The sequence below is a fragment of the Prionailurus viverrinus genome, chromosome C1 (assembly GCF_022837055.1).
Source record: "Prionailurus viverrinus isolate Anna chromosome C1, UM_Priviv_1.0, whole genome shotgun sequence".
Taxonomy (NCBI): domain Eukaryota; kingdom Metazoa; phylum Chordata; class Mammalia; order Carnivora; family Felidae; genus Prionailurus; species Prionailurus viverrinus.
In genome coordinates this window covers 135859715-135880337 of record NC_062568.1, presented here as the reverse complement: position 1 = coordinate 135880337, position 20623 = coordinate 135859715, and the positions used below count along the sequence as shown (strand labels likewise).

Sequence of the window (20623 nt, the reverse complement as noted above, 5' to 3'; positions counted from 1 at the left end):
ATACGGGGAGTGAAGGAAAAATAAGATAAAAACAGAGAAGAAAGCAAGCCATAAGAGACTCTTAAATACAGAGAACAAATTGAGGGTTGATGGGGGTGGGAAGGGTGGGGAATGGGTTAAATGGGTGATGGGCATTAAGAAGGGCACTTTTCAGGATGAGCACTAGGTGTCATATGTAAGAGATGAATCACTGGGTTCTATTCCTGAAGCCAAGACTACACCGTATGTTAACTAACTTGAGAATAATATATATATATATATGTATATATACATATATACATATACATATATACATATACATATATATATATATATACACTCTCTTCTTTCCCTTTATGTGCACACACACACACACACATGCATGCATGTGCACACATACAGGCCCAGATAAGTTTTATCAAATACTCAAGGAACTTATAATCTCAATCTTCCATAAATTGTTCCAGAAAATAAAAAAAGAGGAAATGCTTCCCTATTCATTTTGAAATGAGTTAAACCTTGATATCAAAACCACATATGGGTAGTATAAGGAAGGAAGATTAAGCCAATTTCACCAATAAGCATAAATGCAAAAATCCTAAATAAAATTCAGCAAACCAGGGGCTCAGGTCATGATCCCAGGGTTGTGGGATCCAGCCCCACATCAGGCTCCATGGGATGCTTAAGATTCTCTGTCTCTTTCTGTCTCTCTCTTTCTCCATCTTCCCCTCTCCCATGCTCGCACTCTCCTCTCTTTCTAAAATTAAAAAGATACAGTTCACAAACCAAATCAGTAATGTAGTTTTTCAAAAATAACCAAGTCTCAACTTGTTCCCCACCCCCAGCAATGAAAGGATAGTTTAACACTAGAATATCTATAAATGTCATTCACCACATTGACAAAGTAAAGAATAAAACCCATCAGATTTAGAAATAACACACTTTTCTCAACAGATGCCCCAAAATTATATAATAAAATTAAATGCCCAGGCATACAAGCAGAAATTCTTACCAAATAGAAATTATTAACCCAATTTTTAAAAAGTTGTCTACCAAAACCTACCCAAAATAGCACACTAAATTGTGAAAAATTAAAAGCATTTAGGGGCGCCTGGGTGGCTCAGTCGGTTGAGCGTCCGACTTCAGCTCAGGTCACGATCTCACGGTCTGTGAGTTCGAGTCCCGCGTCAGGCTCTGGGCTGATGGCTCAGAGCCTGGAGCCTGCTTCCGATTCTGTGTCTTCCTCTCTCTCTGACCCTCCCCTGTTCATGCTCTGTCTCTCTCTGTCTCAAAAATAAATAAACATTAAAAAAAATTAAAAAAAAAAAAAAGCATTTCCCTGGAAGTCAGAAATAAAACAAGGATGTCTCTTATTCTGCCCCTGTTCAATGCAGCCTTGTCTACTGCAGCAAGTCAAGAAGAGTATGTTAGAAAGGCCAAACAAAGCCTTTCAACAAAGCAAACAATCGTTTGCATATTTTATGACTGTCTTACCTAGAAAATCTGAAATGATCTACAATACACTAAAAAGAAGGTTCAGCAAAGTTACAGGATACAAGATCAATATACAAAAAAATAATAATTTTGTTCCCACACACCAGCAGCAGATAGTTAGGAAATGCAGTTTTAAAAAATAATTATAAGAGCAATGAACCAAAAAAAGACGAAATTATGACAAAAATTAAATGTTATTAAAAGACATAAAAGAAGACCTAAATGAATGAGTAATATACCTTCCTTATTTTTGGATAGGAAGAATCAATATCAAAAAGATTTCCATTCCCAATTAAATAATAAATATAGTACAAATAAAAAAATCCAACACAGTTTTTCACAAGCAAGAGCAAACAGACAAAGGTAGCCAAGCTATTCCTGATGAGAACAAAACAGGTCAGAGGGAAACCTTTCCTACTAGTTACTAAGAGTTTATTTTAGGTTTAATTAAGATACTATGGCTTTGACTTCGCCCTCCAGCCGCGGTAGCTGCAGCCCAAGCCTGAGCGAGCCGAGCGGCCTCAGCTGCGAGCAGAGCGGCGGCAGCAGCCCCTCCCGGGAGAGCACCAGATCACCTCTTTCTGTGGCTTCGCCATGGCGACCTATGGACAGAGCTGCGCGCGGCCAATGTGTATTCCTCCATCATATGCTGACCTTGGCAAAGCTGCCAGAGATATTTTCAACAAGGGATTTGGTTTTGGGTTGGTGAAACTGGATGTGAAAACAAAGTCATGCAGTGGTGTGGAATTCTCAACATCTGGTTCATCTAACACAGACACTGGTAAAGTTACTGGAACCTTGGAGACCAAATATAAATGGTGTGAGTATGGTCTGACTTTCACAGAAAAATGGAACACTGATAACACTCTGGGAACAGAAATAGCAATTGAAGACCAGATTTGTCAAGGTTTGAAACTGACATTTGATACTACCTTTTCACCAAACATGGGAAAGAAAAGTGGTAAAATCAAGTCGTCTTACAAGAGGGAGTGTATAAACCTCGGTTGTGATGTTGACTTTGATTTTGCTGGACCTGCAATCCATGGTTCAGCTGTCTTTGGTTATGAGGGCTGGCTTGCTGGGTACCAGATGACCTTTGACAGTGCCAAATCAAAGCTGACAAGAAACAACTTTGCAGTGGGCTACAGGACTGGGGATTTCCAGCTACATACTAATGTCAATGATGAGACAGAATTTGGAGGATCAATTTATCAGAAAGTATGTGAAGATCTTGACACTTCAGTAAACCTTGCTTGGACATCAGGTACCAACTGCACTCGCTTTGGCATTGCAGCCAAATATCAGTTGGACCCCACTGCTTCCATTTCTGCAAAAGTCAACAACTCTAGTTTAATTGGAGTGGGCTATACTCAGACTCTGAGGCCTGGTGTCAAGCTTACACTGTCTGCTCTGGTAGATGGGAAGAGCATTAATGCTGGAGGCCACAAACTTGGGCTTGCCCTGGAGTTGGAGGCTTAATCTAGCTGAAAGAAACCTCTGGGAATGGGTATCAGAAGATTTGGCCTTAATATATTTCCAGTGTGACCGACCAGCAGGCTTTTTCCCCCCAAGAAGGTGATCAAAACAAAGGATGATCTAAACAAGAGCTGTATTTTAAATATTTAGACAGTTACTTGTTAGCTGGTTTCTAGTTGAATCGGTTATCTATCTAGTTACCAATGCTGCAGTCGTGCAGTCACCTATACATTATTTAAATGTATTTAACTGTTAAATGCGCTACCCACCAATAATGAAATAGATCTTTATGAAAACTGAAAAAAAAAAAAAAAGATACTATGGCTTTGGCATACAGATAGATAAAATGACCAATGGAACAAATTAGGAAGCCCGAAGAACCATACAGAAATAGAAACTTGATATATGACAGAGGTGGCTTTACGTTTCAAGGGAAAAGGATGTAATCCGCAATAAATAATGTTGGAGTAATTGGTTATCTGTGTGGGCAATAAAAATTTTAGTTAGATTCTATTTCATATCATAACATATAAGTAGATTAAAAAGCTAATGTTATCAGAGAGGGAGACAAACCATAAGAGACTCTTAAATACAGAGAAAACTGTATTTAACCCTCAGAAAAACTGAGGGTTGCGGGAGGGGAGGGGGATGGGGAGGTGGGCTAAATGGATGATGGGCATTAAAGAGGGCATTTGTTGGGATGAACAGTGGGTGTCATGTGTAAGTGATGAATCACTAAATTCTATCCCTGAAATCATTATTACACTATATATTAACTAATTTGAATTTAAATTTTAAAAATAAAGAAAAAAAGCTAATTTTATAAGTAAATATTTTAATGTTTTTAGAAAACATAGGGAATGAGCTTATGACCACCAATCAGGGAAGAATTTCTGAATTAGGATATAAAAAGCATAAACCACAAACCAAAGACTGATATATTTGAGTACATTAACACAAAAAACAAGCAAATCCTCCCTTCCACCAAAACAAAAAGGCAAGCTATAGACTGGGACATGTGGGCAACACATTTAACAGAACAATGACTATTTAGAATATATTTTAAAATATAAATTGATATAAAGCAAACAATCCAACCAAAAATGGACAAAGAACACGAAAAGGCATCTCACAGGAAAGGAAACCTGTCAGACCAATAAACTTATGAAAGGATGCTCAACCTCACTAAGAATCAGGAAACACAAATTACAATAACACTTCACATCCATCCGATTGGCAAACATTTTTAAAGCCTGACAAGATCAACTGTTGGTAAGGTGCAGAGAAACAGGAATTTTCCTACACTGTTGGTGGGAATGTAAATTGGTATAACCACTTTGGAGAGTAACTTGGTAATATCCATCATTTCCACTCTCCCAGGAATATACCCTAAAGAATCTCGCTCACAAGGAGATATGTGAAAGATTGTTTGCTTCAGAATTATCTGTTAAGAGAGAAAATTGGAAATAACTAAAACTCTCCCAACAGAATACAAAAATAATCACCAAGTATTCATACAACAGAATTCTTTATGCAGCATTTAAAGAATTGAAGAATACTGCATGTACCAAATGGACAAATCTCAAAAATAAAATATAGAGAAAAAAAAAAAGTAAGGTGCAGAAGGATACATACACTATGATACCATTTATATTAAGTTAAAACATGCTAAGTAGTATTATATATAGTTTATGGTAATATGTATAAATAAAGGTATAAAAATAGTCATGGCAATGATATGTACCAACTTTGGTAAACTGGATGCCTCTGAGGAGAGAAGATAGGGAATGGTGTTAGGGAGGAATATATTCCAGAGGATATTCAACCATGTCTGTAATGTTTTATTTTAAAAATAAAACCCAAAGTAAATATGGCAGAATTATGTTTATTATATTATTTATAATTTCCCATATGTTAAAATGCTTTATTTAGGGGCGCCTGGGTGGCTCCGTCAGTTAAGTGTCCGACTTCAGTTCAGGTCATGATCTCACAGTCCGTGAGTTCAAGCCCCGCGTCAGGCTCTGTGCTGACAGCTCGGAGCCTGGATCCTGTTTCAGATTCTGTGTCTCCCTCTCTCTCTGCCCCTCCCCCGTTCATGCTCTGTCTCTCTCTGTCTCAAAAATAAATAAATGTTTAAAAAAATTTTTTTAAGGCTTTATTTAAAAAGTGAATAACTTTGGGGTGCCTGGTGGCTCAGTCAGTTAAGTGTCCCACTTTGGCTCAGGTCATGATCTCATGGCTTGTGAGTTCCTGCCCCGCATCGGGCTCTGTGCTGACAGTTCAGAGCCCGGAATCCGCTTTGGATTCTGTGTCTCCCTCTCTCTCTGCCTCTCTCCTCACTCGTGCTCTGTCTCTCTCTCTATCTCAAAAATAAATAAACATTAAAACAAATCAAAAAGTGAATAACTTCAAAGTAAAACTTCAGGATCTTAATTACTGATGAAATCCTGATAAATACTAAAATTTCAATAAAACTTAACCATAAAAATTGTCAAAATTCTCATTGTAAAATATAAATATTTCAGTTTTATGTGTCCATATTACAAATAAATATGAGCTATCTAGACATAAATTGTAAATTCCCCTGATCACAGGGTTAAAAATATAAAAATATAAATATACACACACGTGGGTAAAGATTGGAAAGCAACACTGAAAATAAGCTACGCATAACCTTCCAAGCTAGAAGGGTTTGGGGTGACACTTAACTTTGTTATTAAAAAGTTTTTTAATTTAACAAATGGAATGTTGCTAAAATAAAACCTTTTTTAAAAAACTTTTTACTGTAAAAATAATATAGCAGCAGAGATTTAAACAAATAGTTCTCTAGAAATGTACAGTACAAAGTCACATCCTTTTAGGCCTTCCTCTAAATTCTTTTCTTTCTGTTAAACGACCAGGTTATAAAACAGGCACACAACAAAATGATGTGGGTCAAATCACTATTGCCACCCAATTTTCAAGGGCAATGGCAGTCAAGAATTCGTCTGGGAGAGATACTTTGCTATGCCTTTAATTAAGGTGGGGCTTTTAAAACTCAATTGTTCCATTCGTGTCTCAAATCAATCAGATGAAATTCACCTTTTAGGTGGCCTGAATCCTGATAGCTAGGCACACTTGATAGGTAATTTAATCATCTCTGGTGTAGACGAACGCAACCTGAAATTAGCTAGTGAAAGAGTTGGTCTTCTCTGAGATAGCTGTGCTTTTCCACTTTTATGCGAGAGCTGAGCTTCACCAACTGGCTAGCTGGAGGCGTTATTAAAAATTTAGTGAAAGAAACAAAGGTGTGCTCTGGTGTCTCTTGTTACCCTTTCTACTGTTACTCCAGCAGACAAAAGGCATAGAGCCTGCCTCATGAATAATGTGACATGGAATATTCACAATCTATTTTTAATGGAGGCAAGTAATAACATTAAGAGAGATATTTGCAATCTTCAAATTTCACACAGTAACAGGCGCAGTAATTTGTTTTGATTCTGAACTGAGGATATCAAGATATATTTTTTTCTTAAAAAGGCATACTGTTAACATCAAAATTACAACTTCTCATTTATAGCAAAAACAAGGATTATGAAAATGGCCCCAGAGTTCTAAATGTCATCAGAGAAGAACAGGACAGATAACTAGATTTCAATCAGTCTACTTACCTCTTGACGCCAACTTCTTTACTTTTCAAACCAGTTCAAAATAATCAACCAGTATACACAGTGAATTCTGTGCGAAGGACATTTTGTGATCTTTATTCCCTGGGAGTTTTGTTTCCCAGGACACTAGGAAGAGGTTTCTGGATGCTGTAACTGTTCAACCATCAGTTCTGGAAAATTATCTTCAACTGCATTATAAACAAATGTAAATTTTGAATGAGAGTAAACTGACATGGAAAGACATGGTGTTGAAAACCAACTAAGCACAGCCAAGGACTGAGATTTAGAGAGACTGGAGAAAAGCAGTCTTGCCCCCTTACCCACCAACTCAGAGAGCATCCTATGTGTTCAGTTAGTTTCCTAAAGTTTCAAGCAATTTATCTTTCCATTGTGCTCTAGAAAGCAGAGCTGGGGGGCGCCTGGGTGGCGCAGTCGGTTAAGCGTCCGACTTCAGCCAGGTCACGATCTCACGGTCCGTGAGTTCGAGCCCCGCGTCGGGCTCTGGGCTGATGGCTCAGAGCCTGGAGCCTGTTTCCGATTCTGTGTCTCCCTCTCTCTCTGCCCCTCCCCCGTTCATGCTCTGTCTCTCTCTGTCCCAAAAATAAATAAACGTTGAAAAAAAAAAAAAAAATTTAGAAAGCAGAGCTGGTCAGAGTTAAGCAGAATTTTATTTTCTCTCCTTATTTACCTACTACCTCAGCAAATACCTACTGATCTCCTATTGGTGTGACAGGCACTGTTCTGGGAGCTGAAGATTCAGCAGTGACAAAATAAATAAAGCTCCATAGGACACTGTGCTCACTGCTGTACCCAACCACCTAGAACAGTGCCAGGCACATACTAGGCTCTCAAACAGTATGTGTGAAATTGATTTGAATCGAAATGCACAATCTACTGGTGGTCACCACAGGCCATGCATACCTTGGCTGAGAGATGTTAAAATGAGCACAGGTAGTTGGAATTTAGGCCAGGACCTTATTCTAGTTTCATTTTCTTAAGGACTGATTCATGCAAGAAATTCCCACAGGTGGGATAGAGCCAGAAATAATTCAAATTCCAATTTTACTACCCCTCCCCTGATGCATCTTTATATTTAGACTTGCAGTAGGTGAGGCAACTAACCAATATCACACACTTTCTATCCCCTCCAGTCTCCACAGAATCAAAGCAGGCAGGGTTGGATTAGGATGACAGAACCATATCCCTATTTTATGGTCAAGGAAACTGGAATCAGGGAGGCCAAAGGAGTTGCCTAAGTCACACAGCATGTTGGTGACAGAGCTGTGACTAAGACTCAATTTCTGGACCCAAGAACTGTGATTTCTTTATTCATATGGGAGCCTTCTGACCTATAAACAAAACACAAAAAACAAACAAACAAAAACAACCCTGAGGTCCTCAGAAGGATCTATGTACATGAGGACCATCAGGGACTCTATAAGACAGGAACTTAGTTTTGTATACCTAGTTTTTCTGTTAAGAAAGAAGGATTTTTGAGGTATAGAAGGGAAAAGCATATGAAAATCCGAGCAATTGGATCTTACTCTCTTCTGGATATTGGCTCGTCTGCTTTACTTTTAATACCTCACTATAGCTTCTTCAGGACCAACTCCCACTATGGACTAAAACAAGTCTTTTCCAAATTCCCTACCTAAATGAAAAGTCATAGGTAAGAGTCTCAATACTTTATTAACTTAAAACATCACTCTAATAAATATGTATTAACAAACAAAATGCACTCCAGAAGATCTAAAAACATTTACAAACCTCATCAACGTAAAAATACCACTTTGTGTCCTTCTAGTACACACGGAAGATCACCTCACATGCTTGCTAGCTTAGACATCTTAAAAATATCAGTGTAACAATCAAAAACTGAATATACACACAAATCTTGGAAGTATCTGTTCAGCCTTTTTTGTTTGTTTATGCTTGATAAAATCCAAATGTGTCAGAAAAGAAGGTTCAAGATTCTATTTATCTTCTCCAAATTCCTTTGGAGGGAAAAATCAGACCCAGCCACTCGGAGGTGCAACTGTTAGCTTTTGAAGGGCAGGGGCAAGGGCCATACCTTTAATCTCTGGCTCCCTGATACCTAGGCCTGCAGCCTGTGGTCAATAAACACTTGCTGAGTGAACAGATGGTTTGTTGTCCAGAGGTGCTGCTCTGATGAAGTCTTCACAAGCCTCCTGCAGGAAGGACTCTCCTCTCCTCTCACCACCAAGTGATTTTTTTTCTTCTGCTCCCTCTTGAAACAGGCTGGAGGCGCCTGGGTGGCTCGGTCGGTTGAGCAGCCGACTTCGGCTCAGGTCATGATTTTGCGGTCCGTGAGTTCGAGCCCCGCGTCGGGCTCTGTGCTGACAGCTCAGAGCCTGGAGCCTGTTTTGGATTCTGTGTCTCCCTCTCTCTGACCCTCCCCCGTTCATGCTCTGTCTCTCTCTGTCTTGGGAATAGATTAATGTTAAAAAAAAATTTTTTTTAAAAAGAAACAGGCTGGACAGCGTATTTTGTCATTTCAAAAGTATGAAACTCCTTCCCCAAATCAGTTTCTGAACCATTCTTCAAGTGGGAGAATTGATTCTTCCAAGATTTATAGGCAGCACCCAATAGAAAGGGGTTAACAGACTCCCCAGAAAGAAAAAAAAAAGTAACACTCATTTTTCATTCTAGATAAAAACATTAGCACGTGTCAACCTTGTAAATGGTGATTCCTCCTCTTCCACACAAGTATCTGGGGTAGGTCAGGAGAAGGGAAGAAACCTGAAGGGTTGTCCTGTCTGTGCAGCAGGGCTGGGAATGAGAACTGCAGAGCCCAGGATTTTATCTGAGCCCCTCTTGACTTTTGAGTCTTCCTTCTGGTGTGGGGGAGCCTATTCGGCGTGTTCACAGCCCAGTAAGTTACTTGGTTCCCGCTCTGGGCTGAACTTTGTAAAGGTAATTTATCCCCTCTTGCTGTTCCAGGAAGTAAGGTGGAGGGGCTCACCCTGCTGGGATCTTCGGACTGGCTCCGAGGGCCTGAAATGTCAGAAGTGGATGATAGCAAGTGGGGAGGCTGCCCTCCGTAGTGTTGTGTAATGCTTGCTGCTTGCAGCCAGCCAGGGCCCTCATTTGAGCCCATGCTGTGTCTCCCGGTGCCGCCTGAGGTCCACCTTCCTCTGGAAGCCCTTCCCACAAAGGTCACAGCCAAAGGGTTTGAAGCCTGTGTGCTTGCGGCTGTGGGTGATGAGGTTGGAGCTCTGGCTGAATGCCTTCCCACACACCTGGCATTTGTGGGGCTTCTCACCTGCAGGGATGGAGGAGGGGAGGAGAGGAAGTATGAGTCTATGATAAAGCTAGAGGGGACTCACTGTGACCCACATGCTCTTAGCAGCAGCTGGCTGCAATGCAGTCTGAGGCCTTTAAGTGACTTGGAGGGTGACGTGTTGCAACTCAAGTCCTGGGAAGTCATGGGTGCACCAGGTGAAAGGGAGACTTTCTGAGTGGGGGTTCCCAGCAAAAGGCCTCAAACCGTTTCCTGCTAAACGGAAACAGAGCAAAGGCCACGTGCCCAGACTCACAGCTGAATCCACCCTGGCAAGGCACCCCTGACTTTAGAAGCAGAGAGCTCCCAGAGCAGATGTTCGATGTGGGGGTGGGGGCCTGTCCTTCAAACCATGTGACTCTGTTCTTATTCAGAGGAAGTTTTCAAATCTGAGTTTCCAAGTGGGCGTTGGTTTGTGTGGACCAGTGAGCCTGTCTTCTTTCTTGCTCTTGAAGGACAATAGAATGTATCTGAAGCACAGACATTTCTCAAAGTCGTATTTTTAAAATCCACATTTGGGTCACGAAGTATTTCTCAAGATGGCTGATCCTTCTATCTTGATTTTACTTTCTTTTTATAAGGATTCTTTATATCCTAGCAAATCTTCACCACAGATTAATAAATAACAAATAAAAAATGTTTGGTCTTTCCCCCCAAACCATGTGCTGTTTAACATTTGGGTAAATGGCATGCATTTTCACATAGCCTCAGCATGGCATTATAGTCAGGGCTTGGTCTTGGAAAAGTGCAACAATAGATGAAGTTTGTTTTTGAGGAGACTTCTATCCCTCTTGCTGTGCCCCTTTCTGTCTTCATGTTTCAGATTTCCTTGATAAGGAAGCACCCATCAAAACTTACCCTATCCCTTTAGGGTCAAACAAATCTGAGAAACAAATTCTAGCTAAGATGTAAATGTTTGATAAGGACTTAATGTTTCATTCAGTCAAGATCCTAGTTGCATTTTGGTAAGTGTTTTAAATACTTTTACTCAAAAGGAGTGAGTTACATGGAAATTTCAGACAAGGCTCCACGATTAAAATAGGATATTTTTCTGAGTTTTCTGATGGGGGCATCTACACTGCCCAAACATATTTATAAACATCAATGGTCGGTGTTTGGAACACACTGGAATTTGCTTTACATCAGTATTCATATTCTAGAATACAACAGCCAAAATTCTGGGTCCCTTGTAAGTGTATTATTTACTTTTAAAGAGACTGCACCTGGCATTAAAACTGCCACCTATACACAATCAAAATGTTGCAGAAAGAGTCCAAGATTGGAAGCCAGAGCATTCCATGGCCTCAAGATTTACTCTTAGCCTGGCCTGTGCTAAATCATTACATCACCCTGAGTTTCAGGATGGCAAGACTACTTTATGGGGTGGCAGTAAGGATCAAAAGAAGGGCTAGATTTGAAAGCAATGTGTAAATAACAAAGTATTGTAATAGGTAAAGAATTATTGTTATGGCATGAACTTGCTGAAATTTTGAAAAGAGCAATAAGTAAATAGAAGTTTTCTACATCTACCAACCTTCATGACTCTGAAAATACAGTAACCAGTGGTCAAGATAATAGATATTTGAAATCAAGCAGACCTGAATTTAAGTCCTGGCCCTGCCACTTGCTATTGGGGCCCTGGACAGGTTACCTAATCTTTCCATGCCTCACTTTCCTCATCTCTAAAATGGAGATATGGAATAGTCTCTACCTCCCAGAGTTTTTGTGAGTATAAAATGAGACAATGCACTTGAAAAGTGCTTAGCAGACAGCTCAGTAATATTTACCATTGTTTTTTCCCTCCTCAATCAGGATAAACTCTTAGATTGCAAAAAAAAAAAAAAAAAAAATGCAGCCAAAAGGCCACACATAAGTCCCTCCCCTAAAAGGCTGGGTGGGAGCTCTGCAGAAAGTCCTCAATCTCTGGAGCTTCATATCTTACCCTGCTCTGAGCAGTTGGAGCAGCAGTTAAACTGCTGGAGGAAAATAGTCTTTGCAAGTATAAAAAGCCCGAGGCTGATCAGCTTAGTGGTTCTTCGGATGCAACCCCAAATCAAGGCCCCTTTGGGGGAGAACGTTGTTTGTAAACAAATTTAAGAGAATCTGCCTGCTTGTTTTCTTGCATACACTGCAGTGATTAACTCTGTCTGGAAGGTACCGCTCATTCTACAGCCAGAATATCACAGGAAAGGTGAATTGTATTGGTGGGAAGAACAATGCTCCCCCACTCCAGCCCTCACCAGGTGTTTTTCTACAAGCCAAGGGCCTTCAGCTTACCAGTGTGAATGAAGGTGTGTTTCTTCATGTCTGACTTTTGGTGGAACCTCTTGCCACAGTACTGACAAGGGTAGGGCCGGGTGTCTGAATGGATAAGCAAGTGTGTGGACAGCGTAGATGACCTCTTGAAGCTCTTGCCACAGATCTTACAGTCAAAGCTTCGTTCCTGTGGATAGAAAGATGTGGCATTCCTACTGCAGGCATCTAGGCTGCCATCCTCCTCACCACTAACCCAACCATAAAGTCCCCAGAGCCAGGGCTCTCCTTTTCTTCGGGCTCCCCTTCCACTTAGCCTGCCCCATCATTCTCTCTCCCCAGATTATTTCCAATCTCTACCCCCTCCACCCCACCCTCTTCCCCTTTAACACTTTTTCTACCCACTTTTCACCCACAGCCCTCCACACCCCATGGCAAAAATGTATCCCCACCCTGCTTTTTTGACACCCATTTACGAACACTTCTCCACCCTCCTCAACAGGAGGCTTAGACCTCAGTCAGTTGAGACCACTGCCCCCTCTGGCCAGTGCTGAGAGAGATGGAAGAATACTGCTGTTTTTAGTAAGTCTGTACTGAGCATTCTCTTGTCATAGTTACTTGTACACTTAATTGCTTATCTACTCTCTGTCACTGAGCTAAGCTGAAAAATTCTGTGGGGGCATCCTGTCAGGGACCTGATGTGTTACAGGATTCTCACGTGCCTAGCAACTGGAAGTTGGACAACAAATATTAATAAAGGAATGAATGAAAGAACAGCAGGACAAATATGCTGCTGGATACTCTAAATGAGCTGACATCCCTTCTTTTCATTTGGGAGGGATCAATGCTGATTAAGTGACAACCATTTGGTGATAAGAAGGGAGGCAAAAAACAAACAAACAAACAAACAAAACCCAGAGCTAATAAATCTGATATATCCGCAGCAAGAGTGCATACAAACCCTCCTCAAACCCAAAGTAATGATCAGGATCACCCTCTGGAGGCTTACAATGATGTGACACCAAACTCTAGGGCTGCCTGGAAGCCAGAGCCGGCCACCTTTCCCTACACACCTACATCCGGGCAAAGTGCCTTGGTGGAGGAGACTGGGGGCAGTCCGGGGACGTCCAAGGGAAAAGATGCCAAGCGGAGAGTGGCCGGTACTGCACTGAGAAGCGGAACATCCCCGAAACGAACCTGAGCAGGGCCGCGCGCGGCCTTGCGCCCCGCGCTTACCTGCGAGTGCACGGCTTTGTGCTGCTCCAGGCTCACCGCGTGCCCGAAGGTCTTGCCGCACATCTCGCACGCAAAGGGTCTCGTGCCGCTGTGGGACCTGCGCACGTGCACCTCGAGCCCGTGCGGCGTGGAGAACACCTGAGGCGGGTGGGGCCGGGGAGAAGGCCGCTGAGAGGGGCCGAGGGGCGCGGGCCAGGGTCGGGGGCGTGGGGCCAACTAAGCCAAGCGCGCGGGAGCCTCACCTTGCTGCACTTGATGCACTTGTAGGAGTCGCCGCCCAGCAGCAAGCGGGTGCACAGCAGCTCCGACTCCACCTTGACGCCGGCGCCCTTGTCCGCGTGCAGCCCGTGGCCGCGGTCAGAGTACAGCCCGCCGGCCGCCGCCGTCGGCCGCTCGTACAGCCCTGCCGCCGGGGGCCCGAAGTCGCCGTAGAGCCCCAGGCCCGCGCCGCCGGCAGCGCCACCTCCTGCGCTGCCTCCCCCGGGCGCCCCGGCCCCTGCGCCGCCCGCAGCCCGCTCCGGGCCGTAGAGCGCCGCGGGGTGGCCTGGCTCCGGGGCGCGCTCGCAGAAGAGGCCCAGGCCCGCGCCGCGCTCCAGGGCCGCGCACGGCCGGTAACTGTGCACCAAGTGCCGCAGGTCAGAACCCGCTAGGCCGCTCCACGAGTATGGCTTGAAGGGCAGGGGGAAGGGTTGGGCTTCGTCCAGCGACGGGCACACCGACTTCTCTGAGGCTGTGGAGGCACAAGGGGGCGTCCGGTCAGGCTTCAGACGGCGGGGCGGAGGCCGCCCAGCGGCATCTGCCAGCCGCCCAGCACTGGTGGAGTACTCCGTGCGCCAGGCGCCGCGGTAGGTGCCCTGACGCCCCCAGAGTAAAACGCGGACCGGGTCTCTGGGACCTCGAGGATCGCTGCAGGCGGCAGGGCAGCAAACGGATAATTAAAATGGCATCGGTCGAGGAGATGGGTAAATTTAGTGCCAGGGCAGCGGAAACGCACGACGTTAGGAGGGTCTTTTCTGGTGGGACCGGAGCAACTCGCGGTGCCACGAAAACAAGCGCGCCACGCCGTCTGCGCTGATAACTGCTCTGAGCTGAGCTGAGCAGGAGAAGGCGGCGCCCCTTAGGGCCCGACAGCGCTCCTGCGCAGACTGCCCAGCGCCCAACGCCAGCACTCTCCCGGCCCCTACAGATTCCCACTCGTCTTTTTTTCTTTCCGGGATCGATAAGGAAGGAGGGAGAGGACAAACAAAATGCAGCCCGGCCTACCGAAGACATCTGTCTGGGAAAAAAAAACGGGGAAGTATTAACATTCCTAACAGTTCCTTCAATACCCAGTGCAAGTAGCAAAGGGACAGCGGGAGAAGGTTTGGAGCTTGAACTACCTGCCACATACTCCCCATTCTCATTCTTGTCATAGCTTGATGGTGAAAAAACCACATTTCTCAGAGAATTGACAAGGTTTAGCCACTATCTGCCAGTGCCATAGCTTTCCCACATTCGAGGCCTCTGTGCCGCTGCCCAACGTGAATTCTGCTACAACCAGACACCCAACGTATCCTTTCCCTATTTGCATACGGATTTACAAATCTGTTCCCACACTGCACACTCCAGGCTAGCTGCTTTAATGAGAGGATGCACCCCAAGATTCCCGCGGAGAGATTGCGGCGGCACCCCGTCTTGGAGGGCGGTGTCCTGCACAGCCATTTAGAATCATGGGGTTGCAGGCTCCCAGACACATTCGCTGCAGCCATGGCTTTAGCCAGGTCAACGGACGGAGGGATGGGGTTGGGACTATCTTTTAAAACTAGTAAAGGCAATCTGGAAATAACAGGCACCTGGCAGAATGCAGCTAATGTGTGTTCTCCTTCCCCGATCAGAACCCACGACTCGCTCCCACCCAAAGTGCACAAAACTTTGCGCAAAACTCCATTGCTGTCTGGAAATGTAGCCAACCGACTGGTCTCTAAGGCTGGGCCGGCCAACCCCACCGAACGAAAAATCAAACAGGCCCCCAGTCCGCGCCTGCAAAAACTCAGAGGAGGGCAGAGATTTCCGGCCCGACCCGTCCCTCCCGCTTAGCGCCCAGCTCTGCCAGGCCCGATGCTTGCGGGAGCCAGAGGAATTTTTAAAGACTGCCCAGGTTTCCGTTTGGGACTCCAGCGTCTGGATTTGGGGATCCTAGCTCTTTCTAAGCAGTCAACTGATCAGAAAACGAAATGTCGAGGTTGCTGCCTGTCGAGACGACTCATTTATTTTCTCTCACCCACCATCTCCGCCAAACGAACGTTAGAGATTAACAACCCGGGTCCCGCCGCCTCGGATCCAAGCAACAGACCCCGCAAACAGGCTGACGCAGTCCCAGAAAAGCCAGATGCCTCCCCTACGGGCTCCTTACCCCACGAACACGCGCTGTCCTGTCGGAAAGACCCTCCGCCATCCATTTAGCATCTCTGAACCCAAAGCTGCGTTAGTTTACTTTTCACCGTGGGAACCCTGCTGCCCCGGCCCCAAAGCTCCCAACCGGCTCTTACCTGGAGACACAGAGGGCGACGGAGGCCTCCAGAAATCCTCAAACTCTGAGCTCCGGTCGCAGACGCTGCCCTCACAGCTGCCCGGAGATGCGGAGGCTCTGTCAGGGGCCTCAGTCATCTGTGAGTCGGGGGACAAACGACCCCGGGGCTCTGTCTTCGCCCCTCCTGCGCTCGAGGTGCTGTCTGCGGAGAGGAGGCAGGATAGGAGCTCAGGCTGAGCCCTGAATGGGGCCAATGGTTCTGAAGTGGTGCCTCCCCAACCCGTGGCACCCGGGCGTCCTCTTTTTTTCCCAGACCTGGCCGGGAACCCTTCCGGATCCGAGGGCCGGAGCAAAGAGGCCGTGGCACCTAGGCGACGAGCCCGGAAGGGACCCGGACGGTTGGAAACAAAAAAGGCAGCAAAGGAGGCTTCAGGGTCGCCCTGCCCGGCTCCTTTGGGGATGGTGTGTCAGGGCGCACAATCTACGTCCCTGGGAGCAGCCCCTCCCGGTCCGCGCGCGCCCCGCACCTGCTCCGCCTGGCGCCAGTACATTCTCCAGGCGGAGGGAATAGTCGGGTCCCGGGGAGCGCGGCTGGTGGTAACTGTGAGCCTTCTTGCTCTTGACAAGGAACGAACGCGGCATGGTGGTCCGGCGCGCTCCCCACTCCGCTGCCTGGAGCTGCCGTCAGCCCACTGTCACTTCGAGTTCTTGCTCTGCCCCAGTCAGGCGGAGACCTGAGAAAGGAGAAGAACCCGGTGGAAACGCGGGTCCGCACGCTCCTGGGCCGGGGACTGGGGAGCCGGGTGGAAAGAGAGCTTCAGCCGGGGAGGAGCGAGGGAGGCCTGCGGGAGGAGGGGCTTGGCCCCGCTGCGCCGCGCTCACCAGGTGGCACTCGGACAGGTGGCGCGAGCCCGCCGCCGCCGCCACAGCTCAGCGGTAAAACCCGTCCCGGGGCTGAGGCTCAGGCCTCTTCCTTCTGCTCGGCCCACACCCCTTGGCCCCTCCCCTTTCCTAGCAAAACTCGCTCCGTCAAACTCTCCGGAGAGCCGATGTCCCCAACTGGCCAGTTACCCCAACTCAACCACTCATTTTCCTGCCTGGCCTAGTTTTCGGGCTGGGGAGTAGAGCAGCGACGGGCTGATCACTCCAGGGCCGAGGGATCGGGGACCAGGAAGGGGCTACAAGCCAAGCACTCCAAGAGCCCGCTACAAACCGGAGGCGAGTGGTGGGAGAGGAGGGGCGCACTAGCCTGGCTGAGCAGAGGTTGGGAGAGAGCAGCAGAGGGGCTGAGAGCAGCAGAGGCTGGAGAAGGAAGGCAGAAGAGAAGAGGAACAGGAAGGTGGCGGGAGGGGAGATGGCAGAGGACTGACCCCGGCCCCAGGTGGAACTCGCATACCCGTGATCTCCCTCGCTCCTCACTCGTGCCTCAAGCGAGGAAAAGGTTGGCCTGGAGACGCGAGTGCGGCGGAGGCAAGCAGAGTCTGGGGCGAGACCTAACCTCGGAAACCAAGTCCTGGGAAAAAGCATTTTTTCGTTCTGCTCACCGAAAACCTCGTCTAGGGGAAGTCGAGCCCGACTTGTGCGCGATGGCTGTGAACTGCCCGGCGTCTGTAGTCCGCGGAGAAACAACAGATTATCCAACGCGGAGAGCGCAGGGTGCGCTGCCACGGCCAGTGCGCCGGGGTCCAGGAGCGGGCCTGGGAGGGAGCTAGCTGCCCTCCGCGCCGCTCTCATGAACCCCCAATCAGTTCACCTAATCCCGGGGTCGAAACTTGAGCCCGGCGGTGAGGCGGGGCAGAGCCACCAGCTCCGCTTGGGGCTGCTCGGGGGCGGAACCAGGCAGGCAAGGAGGTCTAGGGAACTCGAAATTTGCCTTCCTCTCGGAGTGAAGGCGATGGGCGCCGCGTTCACCTGGGAGCTGCAGGCTCTTGGGGGTACAGCAGCTCTCCATGGTCTAGGCTAGTTCAGTAACAAGGGTGCTGGGGGACCACAGGCGGGGACAAGGATCTCGTCCTTAGCCTTCCCGCGTCTTAGGCTGCCAGACTAGGAGCTACGCGGCTCTCAGAGCAGGATGCAGGACACTAAGACTACCTGTTGGCGCTCCGAGCTGAAAACGAGTTCTCAGGGACTCGTTCCCTAGAGGGCATCCCACGTCCCACTGTGGAGTGGGGACAGGCTTGAGAGAAGAGTCGTCTGGGACGTCTATCGGAATCCCAAGGGACCTTTCCGGAGTCCTAAGAGCCAGAAGGCCCCTGGGAGTGAGGGTGCCACCCGCCACGGTCTGAGTCCGCCCCTAGGATCGGGACTTCAGGAGGCTTGGGGGTGCTGGGGCTGCCCTAGGGCGCAGTCCTGCCACCACAGTTTTCCCTGGGCCTCTGCGTGAGCCGCCACTTCGGCCTTATAGACACCACAAACGCAAAAACGAATTCCTTAGGCAGCCATGAAACTCAGAGGTAAAGGAAAATGGGGCGAAACGGTCTTGAGGGCCCTGCTGAGGCTTGGGTCTGCGTCGGCGCGAGGTGGGTCGGAGGAGGTGGGGAGGCAAGGGGAATTGTCAGCGCGGGCGCAGACCCTGCGCCGGCTGGGACCGCGCGGGATGAGGCGAGCACAGAGGTGGCCTCTCCACCCAGGCGGAGCCCCGCTCCTCTCTCGCATGCCGGGTTGGCCCTACCCGACCCTGGGAGAGTGGAGTGGGTTGGGTAGTAGGGACGAGGGCTGAGCGCGTGGGAAGGCGACCTCGCGCAGCAGCTGGCGGCGGGAGGGCGGGGCGGCCCCCTAAGCGCACGCGGGCCAGGGCCTCTCTTCACCGTCTGGGCCTGGGAAGGCGGGAGTGGAGGCACGGAGGGGCAGCCTCCTGATCGCAGTTGCCACCGCCTCCCCACCAGATGTTTCCTTCCCGGATGAATCCTGCTCCCCAGCGCCAAATCCCCTGCGGATAGGGTTCTCGGGGCTCCCGCACAGTAGCCAGCTGCAGGCGGGAACCCGGCAGCGCCCTCTGGTCGCCCCCGCAGTGGCGGTGCCCGTTAGTCCCCGCGGCCGCCCCCACCAGGGGGGCAGGCGCAGAACGGGCGCAGCGGACCTACCTGCGGGGTCAGGGCACCGGCACTGCGCTCCGAGTTTTCAAACTGAGTTGCTTTCGGGAGAGACTGCGTTGTCTCTCTCTCTCTCTCTCTCTCTTTTTTTAATCTCCTTCCGAGCTCAGCCCCCAAAACCACAAGCTTCACTTCCTGAGCGTTAAGGAGTAGCTCTCTTAGTCCTCTCAGACCTGCCCCCCAACCCCCAGTCTGGGCGCGCTCCTTTGCGCAAGGGGCTAGGAGGCGGACCCGGGGCCTGGCCTTTCCAGCCGCCCTCCCAGGAGGTCCTCCGCGTTTTTGCTCTGTGGGGCTGCGGAGGATGGGGAGGCCCGGAGAGCCCAACACCCAGGCACTAGAAATGATTCAAAAGAAAATGAACCATTATTGGCTCTCGGGAGACTTCCGCAGCGAGAAGAAGTCACAGATTCAGGACACAGATTGAGTGCAGCGCCGGGGAGTGGGAGCGCCTAGCTCCAACGAGGCCTCCCCTCCCCTCTGCCCCGGGACACCTCCACCCCCACCCCGCCGCCTATTTGGGCTGGCCACCCCCGGGTTGAGGCCGTGAATCACCGGCCGACGCTGCCGCCGGCCTGGAGCCCGGCGAGTGGCCGCGGCGTCCGCAGAGCGAAACCTGCCCCTCTGCCCCGAAATAGCTTGTTGTGGAAACACTTCGGGATAAATACGCCCAACGAAGCTGAAAATACCTTGACACCCAATCCGAGAGGTTTGCTCATTTCCCTTCGGATTTAGGTAATGGTTAAATTTGGAAAAGGTGGGCGAGCGTCGAGCCCCCGGCGGAGAGGGCGCTGGCGGCGCGTCCCGCGGGCGCCCGGCTAGGCTGGCGGGCGCGCCCTCCCCACGCACGCTCCCCCACGCTCTGCCCCGTACCCTCCGCCCGCGGCTAATTTCCGGTGGTCGGAGCTGCGAAATTAAAGACTGCGCGGGAGGGAGCGCGCGGGGGCAGCGGCGGAGGCGGCGACGGCGGCGGCTCGGCTGACACCGCCCCGCCCCGGCCCGCCAGGGAGAGCCGCACGTCGGGCACCTGGTCCTGAGAAGAGCAATACAGCGCCATAAAAGCGCCACCCCGATGAGTATGGAAAAAGTAAATCTTCACTCGGATTGTGTTTTCCTTGAGGATAGGCACTGGATCTTCACTCTTAGGTCCCTGATAGGCTCTTAAGAGACGTCTGTGGACTGAGTAAATGATGAAAGGAGTTAAGAATTCTATTAATAGAACAGGGGAAAATGTAAACTTCACCCATAAATAAATGCAGCAACTTCCAACGCTAGATGTCTGCCATGATCCATAGAGTGTGGCCTGTTGTGTATGCTTAAACCTAAACCCTTTCCTGACGGGGGTGGATGTCGTAATTACGTTACTTTCCTAAGTGAATTGAGCTAGATTTTGATCACAACTTCCTGCGCAGTACGTCTCCAGTGTCAGATACCGGGAGAAGGGAGTGTTGCTCCTCAGTTCTTGCAAAATAATGTACCATATTTTAGATCAGGCCAAAATTGTCATGGAAAAGTAAGGTCCTTTTAGCCCTTTGCATAGAGAGAGATGGTTGTGTGTGGGGTTTTTTAATGATTTTTAATTTGCTTTGTAAACCCAAAGATGTGCAGAAAATATTTGGTTACCATGGCAGTAGTTCAA

At 48.3% G+C, this 20623-nt stretch overlaps 2 protein-coding genes across 6 annotated transcripts; one reads left to right on the top strand and one right to left on the bottom strand.

The window, feature by feature from the left end:
• Positions 1 to 1942: 1942 nt before the first annotated feature.
• On the top strand, positions 1943 to 3249 carry LOC125174064 (voltage-dependent anion-selective channel protein 2-like). The gene has a single exon (XM_047873828.1). It carries the CDS (start codon positions 2068 to 2070, stop codon positions 2950 to 2952), a length of 885 nt encoding a protein of 294 aa, XP_047729784.1. The 5' UTR covers positions 1943 to 2067; the 3' UTR covers positions 2953 to 3249.
• A 2238-nt stretch (positions 3250 to 5487) lies between these two features.
• GFI1 (growth factor independent 1 transcriptional repressor) lies at positions 5488 to 19661 on the bottom strand. 5 transcript variants are annotated; one of them, XM_047872702.1, is made up of 8 exons: positions 18979 to 19039; positions 17440 to 17503; positions 16423 to 16629; positions 15915 to 16097; positions 13629 to 14116; positions 13387 to 13524; positions 12175 to 12340; positions 9001 to 9879 (listed from the first exon to the last, which is right to left on the bottom strand). In XM_047872702.1, exons 3-8 carry the CDS (start codon positions 16535 to 16537, stop codon positions 9701 to 9703), a joined length of 1269 nt encoding a protein of 422 aa, XP_047728658.1. In that variant the 5' UTR covers positions 16538 to 16629; positions 17440 to 17503; positions 18979 to 19039; the 3' UTR covers positions 9001 to 9700. The 5 variants fall into 5 exon arrangements, with proteins under 5 accessions (XP_047728660.1, XP_047728658.1, XP_047728659.1 ...); XM_047872703.1 differs by lacking the exon at positions 17440 to 17503 and having other exon boundaries at positions 18979 to 19661; XM_047872701.1 differs by lacking the exons at positions 17440 to 17503; positions 18979 to 19039 and adding an exon at positions 16778 to 16832.
• Between the last annotated feature and the right edge of the window lie 962 nt (positions 19662 to 20623).